Source organism: Sinohyriopsis cumingii, chromosome 5 (assembly GCF_028554795.1).
Source record: "Sinohyriopsis cumingii isolate HCF-2022 chromosome 5, ASM2855479v2, whole genome shotgun sequence".
NCBI lineage: Eukaryota > Metazoa > Mollusca > Bivalvia > Unionida > Unionidae > Sinohyriopsis > Sinohyriopsis cumingii.
In genome coordinates this window covers 2617466-2637833 of record NC_142965.1, presented here as the reverse complement: position 1 = coordinate 2637833, position 20368 = coordinate 2617466, and the positions used below count along the sequence as shown (strand labels likewise).

Genomic DNA, 20368 nt, shown 5'->3' with positions numbered 1-20368 from the left:
GTCCTTGAATATTCATTTTGTTCGAGAGATCAGGTTTCTCATGTTAAGTCGGTTGATATCACTGGACCAATCCAAAAAAAGTCTCTCCTCATCGGCACGACATGTCTCGCTCACTTTAATTAGATTTGTCATACGAACATAGGAAAGAGAGTAGTTGTATCCCATCTAGTTAGCAACAGATACCCTATTATCAGTAATGGTATGATGGCTATCTTGAATTTTATTCTCTTCCTCATTGTTAAATTACAAAAATTCTATATATTTTAAATCATATTTTTAACGTGATGAAAAACATGTAAAGAAACCAGTAAATGTAACGATGATAGGAACAGATCAGTCCATACATGGACACAAGTTATGGATGTCGATACACTTACAGAAGATACTGGTAGCTATGCATTGGATGTATATCCAACAGAACACGTTCGTCTTACAGAAATGGTACCGTGCTTTTCAAGTAGAACTGTATTTCAAAAATTCTATTTTTGGGCGCCGGTTGGGGGAAGTGGGTGAATTATCCTTAACAGTACATTTTGAAAATAATCAAATTTTTATCTTGCGACCTCAGTAAATTTATAGAAAAATCAGTCTTGAATAAAATTTAAGTTCATTAACATTTATACGTAATCAATTTAAAGTTCCTCATTATTATATAATGCTCAGTGCATATTGATCCCATCTTACAAACCTAGAGGTAATGTATGTATTATTTAAGAACTAAGAAAGTTTAATTAACATTCTACAAGCATGCGATTGTCTTCGTACCAAAATCCAGTCGAGGTGTTGATTTCTTCTGCGTGTTAAATACACAATAGCAGAACTGACCTAGAATTGGTACTAGAAGTAATTGGTATCGACGGGTGAATATCCTCGAGATTGATCCAAATATATTACAACCGAAAGATATGTAAACGCCTTTTTATGCCTAAGACATCAACACAGTCTCTGCGCCGTAGTTCTTAAAATTCATTTCTAGAACAAGTGTCTATCACGTTATTTAGAACTAATTTAAAGATAATCAGGAAGATTTTATCATTATCAAGAAACGGTAGTTTTGAAATCAATGTCTTTAGCCAACAAAGATTCTAGACGTTTCTATAGACCCCACCGTCTCCTGCAAAATTTGATACAAGTTTAATCTTTTTATGTAACCAATTATGTATATAACAGCACAACGTGTGCTTGCTCGGCAAAATATGCCGATTATTGTATTGATTCAACGGTCGTATTAGTAAGGCAGCATTAGTTCTTTATCATTTCAATACGTTCTCTTGGACTCAGCAATCTGGGTATTCTACATAAACACAGGCTTAAAATAGAATAGTTTTCACTTAACTTCTACGTCTACGCAGTTCAGAAACTAAATAAACAAAAGGAACGCAATCAATATACGACAATCAACGTCGAAGGTATTTCGGATGTTGTGGTGAGAGGAACTCTATAAACAAGACTATCTGAATTTAATTTCTTAAGACAAATTTAATTCCCATAAGGCTCATCCTAATAATCTGTTAGAAAGCCATCCCATAATTTAATTTTCACAAACTGATATGTTCTGGTCTAATGTAGTGCTGCTCGTTGAAGTGTAATGTATATAGCCTTAAGGTTTAAGGATATAAAGTGAAAAAGAAATGTAATTACAATCTCTAGCAGATCCAACTTCAAACCTCGTACGTATCCATGGGGAAAAGACGTACTGTCAAACCTCGTACGTATCCATGGGGAAAAGACGTACTGTCAAACCTCGTACGTATCCGTGGGGAAAAGACGTACTGTCAAACCTCGTACGTATCCATGGGGAAAAGACGTACTGTTACATTATTGGGAAATGAATTGACACGACTAAAAAAGAAAGTCATCCTTGTGATTTTATTATTTTCATCCTAAATCTGAGGATTAATTTTACATTCTTTTGCGCCTTTTTGATGCAAATAAATAATTCCAGAGGTTATATCAGGATTTGATAAATTTTTGGTGTAAAAAAAATAATCTTGTTCAATTTGCACCAGTATCAACCTATCGCCATTTCTTCATGTAGTTTACTTTCATTTGTACATAATAATAGCATGCTGATATATTTTCAGCGGAATTATTTACCTATGAATGAGTCCTTTATTCGTTAAAGCTATATTTGAATGGGTTTAACTGTACTTTATGTGCTTGTTTTCCTAATTATACTAATTATAAATTAGTACTTGCTAACATGTTCTTTAAGTATCTCAGTGTCAGTTTACTATTCATTCTTCTAAATTCTTGTGTGGGTCAGAGATAGAATCGAAAAGCTTTCACTTAATTTCTTTATAAAATAAATGGGTACCTTCTGTTTAACGTCAAATATGACTTTTGAGCTTTTGGGGTTTACAACAGAATGGATATATTACATTTAATTCTAGCAGTCGTTACCTGGTTATCAAAGTTCTACAACATCATAGAATATTTTTTGCATCATAACAATATTTGGATATTTATCTGTTGCAAGTGTAAAGTCAGTCGTCAGGATGGAATACTTATTTGAAATATCTGCATTCAGAGAAGATGAATATCATATGTTGGGTTGTAACAAATAATTTCTTTTATATATTTTAAGCCAAACAAATCCAGAATTTCCAGTATTTTCTAATTTAAGTCAATAATTCATTTTGAGCAGCAATACATCCATATGAATGGGGTCACACTCTGGACTATAAACATTCACTACCTAATAGACACTTAACTTGTTACTTCGTGCGAGGGTTTCAGCAAAGCATGTTGTATCAATATTGAGTATACTTGAAAATGTATCATCATTGAGTTTGCTTGCTTTAAAATTTAAAAATTTTCATGTATGCGCCTTGTGAAGGATTACTTTCTATGCCTATTACGCTGACAATTGACAGAACCCATTTATTAAGAACGGGGTTTTATTGCTTGTTAGGCACACAATAGAGAACCTTTAAACAATCGATCAAATTTGATGCGAGTTTAGTACCCCCTGATTTGATGCATAGATTTGATCTTCCTGAAAGAAAATTTCAAAAATTTGGCCCTTTATGAAAAGCTAGTTGTGTCACTTATCGTCGCATTAGGGTTGATTCTTAGGACAGTCCCACTTTCTGGTTGAATGATGAACATATCTGCTTCATTAATGTGTCTTTACCACTTTGACAAGGAGTACCTAATAGCACGATAAGATGATCACAGTTAACTAACTATATGAATACCATGGACAAATTGTCTAAATACGTACCATCACACATGAAATTAACCTCCAACATTCTATTTTTGACCACATGTATAACAAGGGTAGGTGTCTTGTTCCTGAAGGCTTCCATATCCTTGATCAGTTCAATAGTAGATACTTTCTTGCATTTTATTTCTTCAACAGTGTATAAAGATATCGGATTTTGCCTATTGATTTGATTCCTTAATGCGACATGGTAAAATATCACAGTACTTTTAGTTTTCACGGAAGACTGGTCCACCGTTTTATCTCTGTGAGGACCTCTGCGAGTAACCTTACTTTACACAGTTTTGCCATAAGGAGCAAACTCAGCTCGTTGGGTAGCGTTACACTAGGATGTGTGTCAGAATCGTTCCTGGTGTTAAGGGAACAGTCGGATCCTCCAAAGTAATTGTTGGTCCAACTGCAGTAAGGAGTTGAGACTTTTTCTAGCAATTAGGACGTCATGGCATTGAATGGTAACATTCAATATTGTTTCAAGCCTACTTTCTAAGATTTTCAATCTATGAGAGTGGTCAGACCTCATTTTAAACTGCAAATGACTTTAATAAATTTACATTGGACATCTATCAATTCAAACATTTACAAAGTTCTGGTAGTCACCTTTCAGAGGGGCCCCGAGTGGCCGAGTGGTCTAAAGCGCTCACTGTTCCGGATCACTGCCATCTCACCTCTGTCTGTGTGGGTTCCAGTCCAAGGCTCGGCCAGCGTGGATACGTGGGAAAGCCTGCCAGTAGCTTCTCGTGGGTCGATGGTTCTTCCCTGGGTTTTCCAGGGTTCTTCCTCCACCAGTTACAGCTTATCTTGTGCTGAAAAATGGCGTTAAACCCTAGAACAACAACAACAACAACAATCACTTTTCAGAAATGAGGGCACCTGTGTAACCTTATGGGATAAGGTAGATTTGGCAGAAAGGTCGTTTTACTGGAAGAATCAAAGTTATACTGCTATTCTAAAACACTTCCATCGGCTACTAACAATAGACTCGGGGTCCGTTTAATTTGTGCCATGACTTCTCAAACACGTTTCTTCGGTTATATATGCTTTTAAATACAGTCTGAATCTTGGCATCCTTTATTCCCTTTATTGGGGGATCGCTTTTATTACACTCCTTCTAGAGTTATGATCTTTGGTCGTATTCTTTTCTTCATGGTCAGTGTACATTGTGCACTTTCGTTGACAAATGCATGTACTTCCTGTACATGAACTCGTATTGTTGCTTTTACAAACAAATGGGTTTTCAAGAGAATTTTTAAATGAAAAATGATTGAAAAGACAAATCACTTTAAAAAAGTGACGAATACTAAACTGTTCCTTCAAGTTTGTTTAATATTGTATGGAAACATACTATTTTCCCAGTAACCAAATCTTAATTCCGGTTCACATCAAACATTCTTATGCTAGTATGACAATACGAACCTTGTGATCTCTTGCGAAATTTTTTTTTTTGTTTTGTTTTAAAATCTGAAATATTGTCATATGGCGGAGACATTTTATGCATATACACTGGACATACATACAGACAGACAGAAACAACATACATTCATTCGCTCGTTTTAGATATTTGTTTATTCATCAGAACTTGGTTCAGTAAATCAGAGAAGTTGATGTCGCTCTACGCATAACAACCCTGCAGAGTATACAAGTAAATACCTTCCTGGCAGTGGCGTCGCTAGGGGGGTGCGGGGGGTACGGACCGCACCGGGTGACACCATCTCAGAGGGGTGACACCAAAATGAAAAATTGCAAATTTTACAGAGCACACACTGCTCGGTCTAGTCGGATTTCATAAGCGGATAACCGATCATAGTTAAATACATAACTAGCAGGCACAGCAGTGGCGTCGCTAGGGGGATGCGGGGGGTGCGGACTGCACCGGGTGACACCATCAGAGGGGGTGACACCAAAATGACATTACTAAGGATTCTGTATGGTCTGTTACGGAAGGAGGACCATGGGGGTGACACCATGAGCTACCGCACTGGGTGACACCAACCCGAGTGACGCCACTGCTTCCTGTGCTTTAAAGTTTGACTACTGCCTACATGTGAATTTCCGGTACACTACGTTAAGGGTCTGCAGATATTTACCTCTATGTTTGTCAAGAGTGTATCACTAACCAAAATTCAGGTTATTTGGACTTGGGAAACTTTGTTGCTGCTCAAGGGTTTCACAGGGATAATTCGGGATAATGTACAATACGTAAGCGATCTATAGAGATCGGTTTATTTAGTACACCCGTAAAGGTTTAGCACAGCACGCCCAGCAGTTTAGGAGAACTCGGCCTCTAACATCTCAGTTTATTTTCCGATACGGGAAGTTTTCTTGTAGAAAAAGTTGTGACAGAGGATCGATTTTTACCTCTTATAAAAATGTATAATTCTGATATATTCATATTGGTTGCAGTTAATATATGTAAGCAACTAAAGTGTGCAAAAATTAGGAAATATAAATTAAAGAAGCAGTTATAGGAAAGTAGCCTGGAATAAAAACATGCATATACCAGACATTATTGATAACAAGATTTTCCGGTGTCACATCTCCGGATGAGAAATGGATTAATTCGTATAGCTACATACAAAACCAAAATGGTACCCCCTTTTGCACATTGTATACATATTCGAACTGCGGCTGTTACCGTAGAAGCTTATGATTCCAGGTAAACATAAAATCAGCGAAGTAGCATCCCTCCGAAGTAGAAATATGTTTTGTGGAAAATTCGCCTCTGCAGACGGGATTAGTTTGATGTAACTGGTACCATAATTTTCAGTCGATGCTTGCAACAAATTTAAATCACAATGGTGTTTTATATTAATACTGGAGGAAATGACGTACATTCAATATAACGGATAAAGTTAACCTTATTTAAAATTAACGTGGAGAGTGAAGGCATAAAAGTATACTTTTATCATGTTGACCTTTACATGAGTTCATGCCTTAAAACAACAAAAAAAACTGTTTCTGATGTCATTAATATTATGTTATTCAGAGCACTGTCACCCAACATTTCTTTTGTTTCGCATTATATGGAGAGTACATGCGTTCAGCAGGATTTCATTCTTCAGGAATTTGTTTTTATTTATATTCCTTATCATCGTTTTTTCAGGTATCACATCACATAAAGAACCTTTAAAACCACTGTCTAACAGAATTATTTAAGTTAGCTTTGCAGAGACCTGTCAGCGATTCTCATATATTAGAATCCCAAACCACTTTGTCCTTTTAAACTCATTGTGAACTTAGCTTACACTGACATAAGTTAACTGTTACTTTAAAGGAGTCCATATATATTTTTACCCTGATCAGGTCTATATTTACGTACTTTGCTTTCGAAAATGAGATTCTGTTTGCAAAATACATTTAAATTTGTGTTCTTGGAGAAAGGAAAGTGATGTTTTGCATGCGTATTTGCATGTAAAACAGCGTTCCTGCCCACTGTCATAAAATAAATAATAATTTAAGTATGATAAAATTATCACCGGAAGGGAAGAAATACAATTTTCCTGTTTGTCAACGACTGTCGACTTTAAATATCTCACAATCCGTGGAACTCGTGTATCACAAATACCATTAAATTACCTACAGAATTTCGCCCAAACACATCAAACTTTAAAAATGTTTTTTATTATAAAACTGGAATAATAATAATAATAATAATAATAATAATAATAATAATAATAATATATTTGCGTAGGTTGTTATTTGTGGTTTGCCTTTCCGCATCCGCTACTTGTATGTACCTCACAACCCTTTCCTCTACAGTCATGAAAATTAAATGAAAAATTTTAAATTAATGAAAAGTATAAATAAAATATATAAAATATCTTGGCAGTAGATTAGGGTGACACATGGATTTAGTTTCACACGACAAATATTTTTTTTTCTCTATTACATCAAGATTGATAATTTTTTTCAATTAAAAAATTGGATATAATATATTCTTTTCTCCAAATAACGTGATATTTTTAAAGGCTCAAGGTTGGAAATTTGTAGTTTTGGGATTAAATATTCCAGCACCCATCCACCACCACTACAAAAAACTAAAGGGACAAGATTTGAACTTAATGCATTCAGGAGATAACAAATCTCTGAACAACGTTTAAAATGCAGATTTCAAATTTTTGTTTTGTTTCTGTTATTTTCAACTTTGCCTAGTTCGCCATAATTGGGTTCTTTTAAAGTATGCTGTGCTTACCACTTGATAATTCTTCATTTTTGGGGAAACAAGTCAAGAGTTACGACTTGTTCAAAATATTTCCGTTTATAATACCATCCCCTTAAGTTGGAGGGAAATGTGATTTACTTTGACCATGTCTGTGGAGACATTTCTCTTTACATTCTAAAATAAACTTCTCTACAGCTTCACTTGATAACACTGAACCTGCATAGTGGATGAACTTGCGATGAGCGTGTGTATTAATAAGCATTATTCTGAGAGAAAGAGAGAGAGAGAGAAAGAGAGAGATGCTAACATAAAGTTGCAATCAGTTACTCTTTTTGATGATTCCATGATTCCATTATAGTGTATGCACTGCTCTAAGACTGCCTGGAAAAACTGCTTTACTTCAAAATTACATTACTATGTATTAAACCTATTTCATTCCATCGGTAACAGCAGCTCGTAGTATTTTATTATCACAGAAATCAACATGAAATCATCCACTCTCAGAAGAGACCTTAGATTTCCATTTTGAATTTGTCATGCGATCGTATTAGGGTAAACAAAATCTATTTTTAGACGAGGAAGGCCTTAAGTTCGAAAATGTTTGGCAGTCTTTAAATGCGATATTCTGCCTTATTATATTGAACAACAGTTTAAATTCATTTTTTTTTTACATTTTAAATAAAACAGGAAACAAATGAAAGCAAAGTATATATTTTTTGAAAATTTATACAGTAGGGCCCATTTGCAATTTAAAAAGGAGTAAAACTGCGATAATGCTTACTGGCTGAATTTGATTGCTACGCTGCACTCTGTATGGGGAGACTCGAATTACCTTTATCTGGCATTCCTCCCACACAGTTACTCTTGTCTTTCCATACGAAGCAGGGGTTAAACTCTAGGAAGGTTATTTAATTGAATGAGGGCAGGATAGTGGGGGCGGGGGACATGATGTCTGTTTCGTACTGAAGGTCTTGTAGAATTTAATTTACACCGATACAAATTTTGACCATGTATTAGCCTGCACTTAGAACCTGAAACTGGTACCACGAGATCGATTCTTAGAATACAAATGTAAGGGACTACGCATGTATATACACATTTGATGGCACATCCTGGTTCAGGTCAAAGGTAAATCTTTATGTGCACAAAATATGAACTGGCATAGATAGAGGGTGTTCAGCTAGCATATATCCTAACCTTGCATCATGCACGATTTTACAATGCATGTGCATTCATTCATACAACACACAGACCTATTAAGCTGCTTCAGTGTGCACGAAAAGTTCGTATTCAACCTAGGAATGCGAATTGCAGGTCTTCTATATTGGGGGTTTATTTTAATATTACCTGATGACGAAGACTGTGAATACTGCATACAAAGACTTCACGATCCATTTCAGGCGATGGCTCAGTCGATTTCATCCCGGACTACCTGCTAGAGATCAGTGCTCCAGACTATGACACTGCCACGGCCATGGAATGGTTCCAGCTTGAGGACTTGAACAATGATGGTTTTGTCAGCAAGGACGAACTAATCAAAATCGCCATGAACGTGGGCATGCCCCGACAGGAAGCAGAACAAACGGCTATGGGATATTATATGAGTGCAGATCAAAATGGCGATAGTCGACTCTCGTGGGAAGGTAGCGATGTGATAAATAAATGTCATAGTCATTTCTAACCAAACAGCGCCAAAATATTGACTAACATCAGTTGTGAATTTAATCCAAGATAGAAAGGAAGTGATCGCTAAACGTGTGCCTTCCTACCTAAAACTGTTCGAAATGGATAAGACATATACGTTAAAGAACACAATTGATGAAGATCACTTGACGTACATGTATAAGCTTATTACAGCGGTTTTGTAATGACAACAAGTCCTTATTGATGAAAATATATATTTTTAAACAAATTTATATTGTGCTAAGGAACTCAAAAAAGTGTATTCACTCAGTGTATGACGTTTAAATAAATCATGTTAAACGCCATTCATTATTTTTTTAACTGTTTATGTTGTGTCAAAAGCATTACCTTATAAATCAATGCTGTGAAGGCTGTATACTTCTACACGTTCGAAGTATTTTGGACACACTCACTAAATGTTTTCTTTTATTCCTCAATGCTCAACTTCCTGTAAAGCATTACAACTGTACTATTAGAGCGAGATAAATAAATGAATAAATATTTTAATGAAACACACATGCGCAGTTGGATTTTAGGCTTTCTTGGGCTTATTATGTAAATTTTTCATATTCACAGATCCACAAAATAAATAAATAAATATAAAAAAACAGGAGAATCAAAAGATTTTGATGCTAATGATGTCTATTTTTATTTTCAGAATACCTACCACTGTACACCCAGTGATGCGGTCAACTAATTAAAACCATTATGTGATGTCCTACGAAGGCCAACGCTTGAATATCTGAATCAGAGAGCTTTTTCATATTCTGTACTTTAACTCCCTTTCAATACATCCGAGGTGATAGTCTTTTTCTTCTGACGAGTTGTTAATTTAATATTTTCAGCACACTCATTTTCTTAAACTCCATATGTTGTCCTAATAAAGAACTTTTATCTGACACAGGCGTATTTTGTGAATGCTCTCATTGACTTGTCATGGTAATGGCGTATGTTGTTGTTCATATACTCTTTGACTTGTAACTGACAACGGCGTGAATGAGATTTAGATTTTTAACGTAGCTTTAACAATTGTGCAGTCATATCGCTACGATGTATGCAGTGTAGCAGTTTATAGTGATGCCTAGCACTGGAGCATCATGTCGCAGACATGTAACATGATGTCCCACCCAGTCACATTATTTTGACACCAGGCCGACCAGTCCTAACCCTAACCGCTTAATGCTGAGCGCTAAGTGATGTAGCTGTTAGTACCATTTTTGTAAGTTTTTGGTATGACTCGGCCGTAGATCGAACCCACGACCTCCCGCATCTGAGGCGGACGCTCTAACCACTAGGCTACCGGAGCGGTCAACGACGTATGATATTGTCAGTATACTCGATGACTTGTAACTGACAACAGCGTATGATATTGTCAAAATACTCCTTTTCATGCAATTTATAACGGCGTATGATATTGTCAAAATCTCCTTGAAAGCCTCCATATATCAGTATTAGCTGTGCTGGAAACATTGTATTTGCATAGTTCTTAAACAATTTTGAATAAAGATTTGACTTTTTTCAACTGAACGTACATATAATTATTCATTTAAAGATGATAGTAATGTTTGATTCATATGGTAGGGGAAGGAGGGTGGACAATAATTTCTGTTTGAACGCATTTCAAAGGGACTGACATTAGTAGTGAATGGGGTGAGATTAGCGACAATGGTAATTAGCATTAAAAACACCCCCTGGGTAAGATTAGCGACAATGGAAATTTAACATTAACCACCCTGGGTAAGATTAGCGACAATGGAAATTTAACATGGGCAAAAACCTGGGTAAGATTAGCGACAATGGAATTTAACATTGGAGAAAGGAAACAAAAGGAAATATCCATTTTAGCGACAAAGGCATTCGAACAATGGAAAAAAAAAATCGATTCTAGGGACAAAGGCAATTGAACATGGGGAATAGAGTTTGGGTCTGTCTAGGGACAAGGGGAATTGAACATGGGAATAGAGTTTGAGTTTGTCTAGGGACAAAGGGGAATTGAACATGTTAGAAAAAAAACTACTTTAGGGACAAGGGGAATTGAACATGGGATTCTTTTTTAAAAAAAAATTAAAAAAGGGGTAGGCAATCGAAAGGCTATCTCTTTTCGAGAAATGTGGGTGGCCCTGAAAAGGGCTTTTGGGTTTATCTTAATATTAATATTAACATAGACGGCATCTGTCACATCTTCTTCTTCTTAAACTCCTTCTAACTGCAGGTCCATACACAAGTACCCTCTTGAGGCATCCTTGTCTTTCTATGTAAACTCTTCTCATCCATAGACTAGTATCTGTCCTATCAACAACAGTCCACTTGGACCGGACATACATGAGCATGTCCGTCCTAAACATCATTGAAGACACAAGGGTGGATAATTCAACTGTGGTCCACATCGTGAGGCGACGAGAACAGGTGAATCAATGCAGTGAACTGCGCTTATTTATAGGTAGAGGAAGGATTGAAACGGATTGAGTTCATTCACCAATCCGAACACGCGTTACAAAATTCAGTCAGCCCGCATCCAATCCGAAGAGAGCAGTCTGTGACGTCATGTGGTCTATATAGATTCGCTAGCGCCTGTGTGCTGTCAATCTATGCGACAGTGATTCAACATGACGGAAACTCAGAAAACGATCCATTGGGGTGCACCAGCAGTGGAGACCGCCCAAGGGAACCCGGACTTACTTTCAGAAGAGGTACATTGGGATTTTGTGGATTTTCTTACCTCGCAAGAATTTGTTCCGGAACCTTCGTCTCATTCTTCATTACCGCAAGTGGAGAATTTTAGACAGAGACAGAAAGAAGAATTGGAGAAATTTATGCAACAACAAAAGGAAGCGGAACAAGCTTTTCTCCTACAGCAACAGCAACAGCAACAAGAAGAGGTAAGAAAAAAACAACAACAAGAAGAAGTAGCAGCAAAGAAACAAGAGGGTGAAAATAAAACGGCCACGGTACTGTTGGGCATTTTAGCGGAGTTAAGAAGTCTGAAACAAATGTATCAGACTTCTTTATCACGACCGAAGAGAATACGACCTTCCCGAGCTAAACACGCCAACCCTGTGACTAAGCCTATCGTACCACCCTTAGTGATTTCAACCCAATCATCATCATCAGAAGTAGGCCTCGGGCGTGGCAAAGGCTTAAGGCAGTTAAAGTTGATTGCTTAAACTCACCCCTACACCAAAAAAGGCCCTCTTCAGGGCCACCCACTTCTCTCGAAAAGAGATAGCCTTTCAATTTGCCAATAACTCAAAAATCAACAAAAAAAAACATTTTACCCTTATAGTACATGTCTGTGTATGAGTGCGTGAGTGTAGCTTCTTATTTAAAATAAAAACTCAAAGACACATACCTTATATAATTAATGTACTCTTTTCTCCATAGTTACAATCCAATTCACAATTCACAACAGAACACTTTATAAATTACATTCACTTCTTCTGATTCTTTTTTACTCTCTCTTTTTTTTCAATTTCTTCACCGTCACTGTCTTTTCCTCCTCTTCCTCCTCACTTTCTTCCCTTCTTCTTATCTTCTCCTGTTTCTTTTTCTTCACCTGCCTGCTTTCTTCCTCTGAAGAATCTCTCTCTTCTTCTGAAGAATCCGTCTTTTCTTCCGACTCCTCTTGTTTCCTTTTTGGGCAATCTGGAGACCAATGTCCTTTTTCTTGACAATAATAACAGGTATCTTGACTTTTGTCTTTTCTAGCCCCTGTTTTTTTTCTTTTTTGACGGTCTGGACACTCTGAAGACCAATGCCCTTTCTTCTGACAGATATAGCAAGTATCTTGACTTTTATCTCGAAAGGAAGGAGAGTAGTCCGTCGGCTGGTCTGAAGAGAATCTTCTAATGACCCCTCGCAAAGTTCTGATGAAAAGTTCCATCTGGGTAGTCTCTTCCATCGTTGTGCTTTGTTTGAAAGTGAAATGAATAGTGAAAGAACAAGACACACACCCTTTTTATATACGCTGGTTTGCCATGACTATAAATTACTCTATGGTGTTTAAACTTGAGTCATTTGACGTTTTGCACTCAAGATGAAACGATCCTATTCATTCGAGAAGAAAGAAGAAGAAAGTAAGAGGCAGAAACGTGATCTATCGCCTCGTACCAGAGCTGATGTCTTGGCACAAATTCATGCCAGTGATTTTGAAGAGGACATGAGTGAACCAGAATCCGAACCCTCTAAACAAAGTTCACCACCCTTAGTCAACCCTGAAAAGTACTATTCCATTCGAGAGATGGAAAAGCGCTCCTCTAGAAAATTTAGAACCACGGCTTACACCTACACAGTGAAGTTTAAAGATTTCAAGTCCGACGTACCATTGGAGAAAGCAGAATGGTTTATCACCGAGATGTGGGATTCTTTGCTCACCGCACTCAAGCGACAATGTCAACCCAAAGAAGACGATCGCTTGGCACTATCCATAGATCACGACAGCTTGAAATCCCCTGTTTGGATCGAGTTTAGCAGACCCGCAGAACTAACCCCTTCCAAAGTCATGGACAAGATTCAACACGTACAACAATCTAATGACCAGTTTGACATCACCGATGGAAAAGCCACACTGAAAATGGCCCACGTCTCTCCTCCTCAAGAGACCGGACAACGCAATAAGGTGTTATTGGTGAACGACCTTCGCAACACCAAAAAGAGTCTCGTCCAAATTCACAATTCTCAAGACCAGATGTGTTTAGCCCGAGCCATCGTTGTGGGACGAACCTATGCCAACAAGAACGACACGGTAGAATGGAAAAGAGCCTGGAAAAGTATTCAACGATCCGACCGAGCCAAACAACGAAACGAAGCAGAATTCCTGTTACAACAAGCCGGACTGTCCAAAGACACACCCTGTGGCATTCCTGAGATGCAGAAATTGCAAGATGTCCTAGCTCCACTCTACACCTTGAAAGTGCACCCTCAAGAAATGCGCGGACCTCTGTTGTTTCGAGGGAAGACTTTAAGGACGGAAAATACATTCATGTCTATTATCACGATGACCATTTTGATACCATTAACACTATAACTGGATTCCTGGGATACAGTTATTACTGTGAGAAATGTGACTATGGCTATAACAATCGAGAGCAACACAAACATTGCGGATGGAAATGCCCAGGATGTTTGGCCTCTCTACCCTGTCTGAGCGAAGGACAAGAAAGAGTACATTGTCCTGCTTGTCTGCGCACGTTTGTCAGCCCTGCCTGTTACCAACAACATCTGAAGACGCAAGGTTCACAGCAGAAATGTGCTTGTCAACAGCTGAGATTGTGCCCTCCGTGTCGACAAGGCCTACGTACCAACAGTACCAAGACACACGTATGTTCAGGAAAAAAAATGTCACATTTGTCACCACATCGTGGACCTGCAACACGAATGCTACGTGCAAAAATACCAACCCCCACCAGAGAAAGAGGACGGTCACAAGAAGAAAGGCAATTTCATCTTTTTCGATTTCGAATGCATGCAAGAGACTGGCATTCACATTCCTAATTTCTGCGTGGCTCATCGAGCGTGCGAGAAGTGCATTCAAGAACCTATCTTCAGTCATTGCCCTCACTGCAGCAAGATTCCCGGAGGGCGTGAAAAAATCTTTCGAGGACCGAACACGTTAGCCGATTTTGCCCAATGGGTCTTAGACCCATCGACAAGACGTGGAGCCAAAAGGACATCGAACGTTACGGAGATTGTCATCGTCATGCCACACTGATGGCTCACAATTTCTCCGGATACGATGGACAGTTTCTTCTCAGATACTATACGGAACAAGGCACCGAACGTCCTAAAGTCACTTTGAACCGAGCCAAAATCATTTTCATGCAAGTGGGACAAGTGCAGTTTAAAGATTCGATGAGCTATTTGGCCATGCCTTTGAGTCGAATGCCTAAAACGTTTGGAATGACAGAAATGGCTAAAGGGCACTTTCTACACTTTTTCAATACGGAAGCCAATCAACACGCCGTTCTACCCCATTTGCCTGAGGCTCACTATTACGACCCCGACAACATGCGTACCGAACAACGAGAAGCTTTCTACGCTTGGTACCAGATTCACGCCTCCGACCCTTTCGACTTTCAGGAAGAAATATTAAAGTATTGTCGTTCTGACGTGGACATTTTACGACGTTGCTGTGGAAAATTTCAAGAACTGTTCATGGAACACGGAGGGGTCGATCCTTTGAAAGAAGCTTGCACCATTGCCAAAGCGTGTTCCTTAGTGTATCGACAATGATTCATGCCTGAAAACACCATGGCTGTCATCAGTCCTCAAACGACCCACTATGTCAAACGTCAATACTCGGTCAAAGCCCTACGCTCGTTACATTACTTGTGCGACAAGGAAGACAAATGAATTCAGCATGCTCGCAACGGAGGAGGCGAAAAGACCATCGGAACGTATTCGGTCGATGGCTGGGACTTAGAAAACCCCAAGATCGTGTACGAGTTTAACGGTTGCTTATTTCACGGATGTCCCGTCTGTTACCCTGATCGTAGCACTAAAAATCAATTTTTACAACGAACCATGGAAGACTTGTACCAGGACACTTGTCAGCGACGTCTAAAGTTAGAACAGCAAGGATACCAAGTGGTGGAAATGTGGGAACACGAGTACGATCACCGTATGAAAACCGATCCCGAGTTTAAACGTGCCATGGAAAGTTACAAGCTGATGGACCCCCTAAACCCGAGGGATAGTTTGTACGGAGGAAGGACCAATGCAACCTGTTTGCTGTACCAAGCCGACGAAGAGAAAGGAGAAGAAATTAAATACTTAGACGTGTGTTCGCTGTATCATTACGTGTGCAAATATTGTCCCTTTCCTGCAGGGCACCCACAATTGTTCACGGAAGACATCGACCTGAAAAACATTCGACAATACGAAGGCTTGATCAAGTGTAAAGTTTTGCCTCCCACGAACCTATACCATCCCGTCTTACCTCACCATTGCCAAGGCAAACTGATGTTTCCATTGTGCCGTACTTGTGCCGAAACGTGCAACCAAGACCAACCTTGTCAGCACACCCAGGAAGAACGGGCCTTGACGGGAACCTGGGTCAGCGTAGAATTGTTCAAAGCTCCGGACATGGGATACCATCTGTTAGAAGTGTACGAAATTTGCCACTTTCCCAAGACACAACAATACCACAAGGGTGACCCCAGTCAGAAAGGCATTTTCGCCGACTACGTGGATGCCTTTTTGAAACTGAAACAAGAAGCCAGCGGCTATCCTTCCTGGTGTCACACTCCCGAAGACCAAAAGACATTCAAAGAAAAATACTGGGCACAAGAAGGCATTACTTTAGATCACATCGAGAAAAACGAAGGCAGGCGATCGTTTGCCAAAGTGATGTTAAATTGCTTGTGGTGTAAAATGGCACAACGTCCGTGTTTACCCAAGACGGAATATTTGACAGAACCTTCCCGCTACTTTCAGATGATTCACGACAAAACCAAATACATGAAACACGTGGACGTCGTTCGCGAGGATTTGATCTTGGTCAATTACGAAGAAGATCTGGACTTTGTACAAGACGACCCCTTTGGAAATGTCATCATTGCGGCTTACGTGACAGCTCATGCTTGCTTAAAATTGTACGAAGCTTTAGAACTGTTAGGGGAACGTGTCCTGTACTTTGACATGGACAGTTGCATTTACATCCATCACCCGAGTCAACAGCACCCTAACATCGAAGGAGACCGTTTAGGAGCCTGGACAGACGAACATCCCGACGACAAGATTCTAAGTTTCGTCAGTGGTGGTCCCAAAAATTACGGCTACTAATACCGGGACCCACAAGGAGAATTGCACACGACGTGTAAAGTGAAAGGATTGACTCTGAATTATCGTACCAGTCGTGTGGTGAACTTTGGGGTATTGAAAGAAGCCTTGCAATCGGGAGAGGATGCAAACTTTAAAGTGACCACCTATCAACCGAACAAAATCGTACGTTTACCCACTCACCACATCGTCAGTCGACCGTTGGAAAAAGTCTATCAAATCGTGTACCAGAAGCGAGTGCGACTTCCCAATCATTTCACCTTACCGTATGGACACGTCAGTATTGGTCTGCATATAAAAAGGAACCCTAGGCAAGATCGATAGTTCATTGTGACTACCAAGACCGAGCGAACAAGATGAATACTTTCAGAGAAACACAGAACAAGTTTAGACCGGCACAGTTCAAGTGTGGGGCTTCTGAAGTGGAATGCGACTGTGAGCCTTGCGACTTTTCAACCTGTGTTAGTGACGGTGCCAGAAGAACCCGTCACCCAGGACAGGACTGTCGTGGACAGGCCTGAAAGACTCTTTCGGGAGGACACTTGTGTGACCTTACCCCCTACTATAGAACTGGTCAGAACATTACCCAAAACATGTTGTACAGACACTTGTGTTTATTCCACGTTAATGGTTATCATGTGCCTTTTATCCTTGTACTGAAGCCTTTGGCTTTTATGAATTTTTTTTGTCTTTCGTATTCATGTTTGAAACATTCAATAAACGTGTTATGAAAAAAGTATATAAACTCTCGTCTTGTTTGTTTTCGTGTCACAAGTGACATTCCAGACACTATGGCTACCTCTGCTGTCTCTGCTCCCTCTTCCTCTACTGTCAAAGTCATCGACGAACACTTAGATCGTGCCAGTTGGGAGGCTTTGTATCTTCGCCATCCCTTTAACATGCTCATTGCTGGACCTAGCGGTTCAGGCAAAACCGAATTCGTCAAACGTTTGATCGAACATAAACATCATCTGATCGATCGACCTCCTCAGCGGATCGTGTGGTGTTACAAAGAGTGGCAATAGGCGTACAGCCTCTTGCGAGAAAGTCAAGGCGATTCCATCGTGTTTGTGGAAGGTATTCCTAAAGAAGACGACGGCATCGTCTCTGACTCCCGTCAAACCCATTTGGTCATTTTTGACGACATGTTAGGAGAAGACCAAGAAGAAATTAAACTGTGGTTCACGCGCAAAGGGCATCACCGTAATGCCAGTGTCGTTTACACCACCCAAAATTTGTTTCAACAAAGTAAAGCCCATCGCACCATCAGTCTCAATGCGCATTACGTGGTCTTGTTTAAAAGCCCTCGAGATAAATCGCAAGTGCAAGTCTTAGCCAAACAGTTAGGTACGCCTTGGCTGACTCAGGCGTACGACAATGCCACTCAAACTCCACACGCCTATTTACTCGTCGATTTGAAACCTACGATCCCCGAGGATTTTCGATTTCGTACCCACTTGTTTCACCACTGGGGCCAAGACGGAGGGCCTGTCCTGTACACGTCTCCGTCCTCGACTTAATTTCACTCCACAAAAAAAATCTATAAAAACCTCAGACCCTTTTCCTCTGTCTCACACACATTTTGAACATGACGTCCCTTTAGTCGCATCTTACCGTCAAATTGATTCGTGCCTTGTATGGCATCAGTCGAGAAAAAAATCCACAAATACGAGCTCGTGTCTTAGAAGCTAGTCTCAAAGAAGTCTTACGATGGTTCACGGTGACGACACGTCAATTACTCCAAGGGATCATTCAGATTCCTCATCAAACCAAACGCTTTTTTGATCGAAACAAAGTCGCTTTGACCCAACTGGCCGATCCCCGCATCGACACTCAAACCAAAAAACAAATCATTTTGAAACCTGGAGGAAGCGGTACTCTAGGAGGGGTCATCATTCGCTCTCTCTTAAGATGGGATCCTAATGCCCCCAAACTTCTCCCCAAGAAAAAAGTCAAACGAAGCTCCAAGACGACGAAAAAGACCACGGTCCCCAAGGAGAACTTCTCCAGTGGCGGGACCCTCCTCTTACCAAACACCACCACCCCGGAAAAAGAAAAGAAGCCCCCAGAAAAAGAAAAGTCCACAGAAGAAAACTAGTCGCAAGAGAGGCACTTCTTCGGCCAGGACGCAACTTTACACTCGCAAACCACGACCTGCTACGGCGGTGACTGCGTCTCCGGCAGCCTCACGTTCATCCACTTCTCCGTTGACGACACCAAGAACTGAAGAGTACTTGGAGACGTTGATCACACCAAGAACATCTCCGTTGATGACCCCAAAAAGAACTTCCCCAGTGGCAGGACCCTCCAATTTAGTGGCAGTGGCTGCTGCTCACAAAGTACCTTCTCCCAAAATCAAAGTCCAAGAAAGATCGGGCATGTTACAAAGTTTACTGGATTTGTCTAAGCAAGAACTGGCTCGATTTAGTCCGTTACGTACCCCTGCACGACGTGTCATGCCTGTCCTCGACGTAAAGACAATCAGTGGCGACGCGTTCCAGTATAAAAAAGGTATGTGACCAAGTAGGGGTATCAGTGTTTTTGATGCTGAAGACTCAAAGATGTCACCCTCCAGAAAACATCCCTCTTCTAAACAGCCCCAAGGAAAGAAAAGAAAAGGTCTGCCTCCTCGTTTAGTTAAACATGGGGACATGTTATCTGTCCTGTCCAAAGCTTCTCCACCCCTACGAAAAAAACTCATTCAATCGGCCTCCAAAGAGGTCATCGATACCGTGTGCGAATGCTGTTTGAACGTCTTGAAAGGCACGATCCCTTTCTCCAAACACCAGAAACAATGCTTAGGTAAACATCGTCACGTTCTTCGCCAAATGGTTCAAAAGAAAATTCTCATTCGTCAATAGAAGAAGATGTTGGTCCAACGTGGAGGCATTTTACCCCTCTTGTTAGGTCCCTTACTGAAAGGAGTCTTGGGAACCATGTTGGGAGGACTGGTGGGAGCAAGATAAAAAGGCCCTCGGAAGTCCCAAGATCTCAGAATCGACCCCTGACAACCCCATGGAAGGACGAAAACTAGCTTTACTGCCTTACAAACGATGGATGGAATACCATCGTTGGCAAGAACAACGCATCCCGCATTTACCTCCCAATCCCCATTTGAGCGAGATGTCCCAGTTACAACACGAATTGCAGTTCCTTGATGGATCGCCAAGATTTGTCCGAAACAGAAAAATCGCAAAAGTACGGTCAACTCTTGCAACGACTGCAACTCTTTCACCAGAAAGGTTTAGACGAAACAGCTCTACCCACTCTGAAAGATTTTAAGACCTTGATGAAAAGTCCAGCACCATCACCAGTACCAGTACCAGTACCACCACTCCCAGTGACCAAGACAGAAAAAGGAGAAGAAGAAGAAGAAGAGTTTCAAACTCCACCAGAAAAAGTACGCAAGTTAACAACACCACCTACCTCCAGAATTGGATGGATTAAAAAGATGATGGCCACCCCTTCTTCATCACAAGAGAAAAAGAAAGTGAAGACAGAAGTGAAGACAGAAGTGAAACAAG

General features: G+C 40.0%; 1 protein-coding gene across 2 annotated transcripts in view; it reads left to right on the top strand.

Annotated features, from left to right (window-relative positions):
- The window catches only part of LOC149798529 (uncharacterized), a 45717-nt gene extending 35750 nt beyond the window's left edge, over nt 1-9967 (top strand). For both annotated transcript variants that reach the window (XM_089957340.1, XM_089957339.1), the window contains exons 5-6: nt 8786-9028; nt 9727-9967. In XM_089957340.1, coding sequence (XP_089813466.1) covers nt 8786-9028; nt 9727-9752 — 269 coding nt within the window. In that variant the 3' untranslated portion in view covers nt 9753-9967. The remainder of the gene's footprint in view (nt 1-8785; nt 9029-9726) is intronic.
- The last annotated feature ends 10401 nt before the right edge of the window (nt 9968-20368 follow it).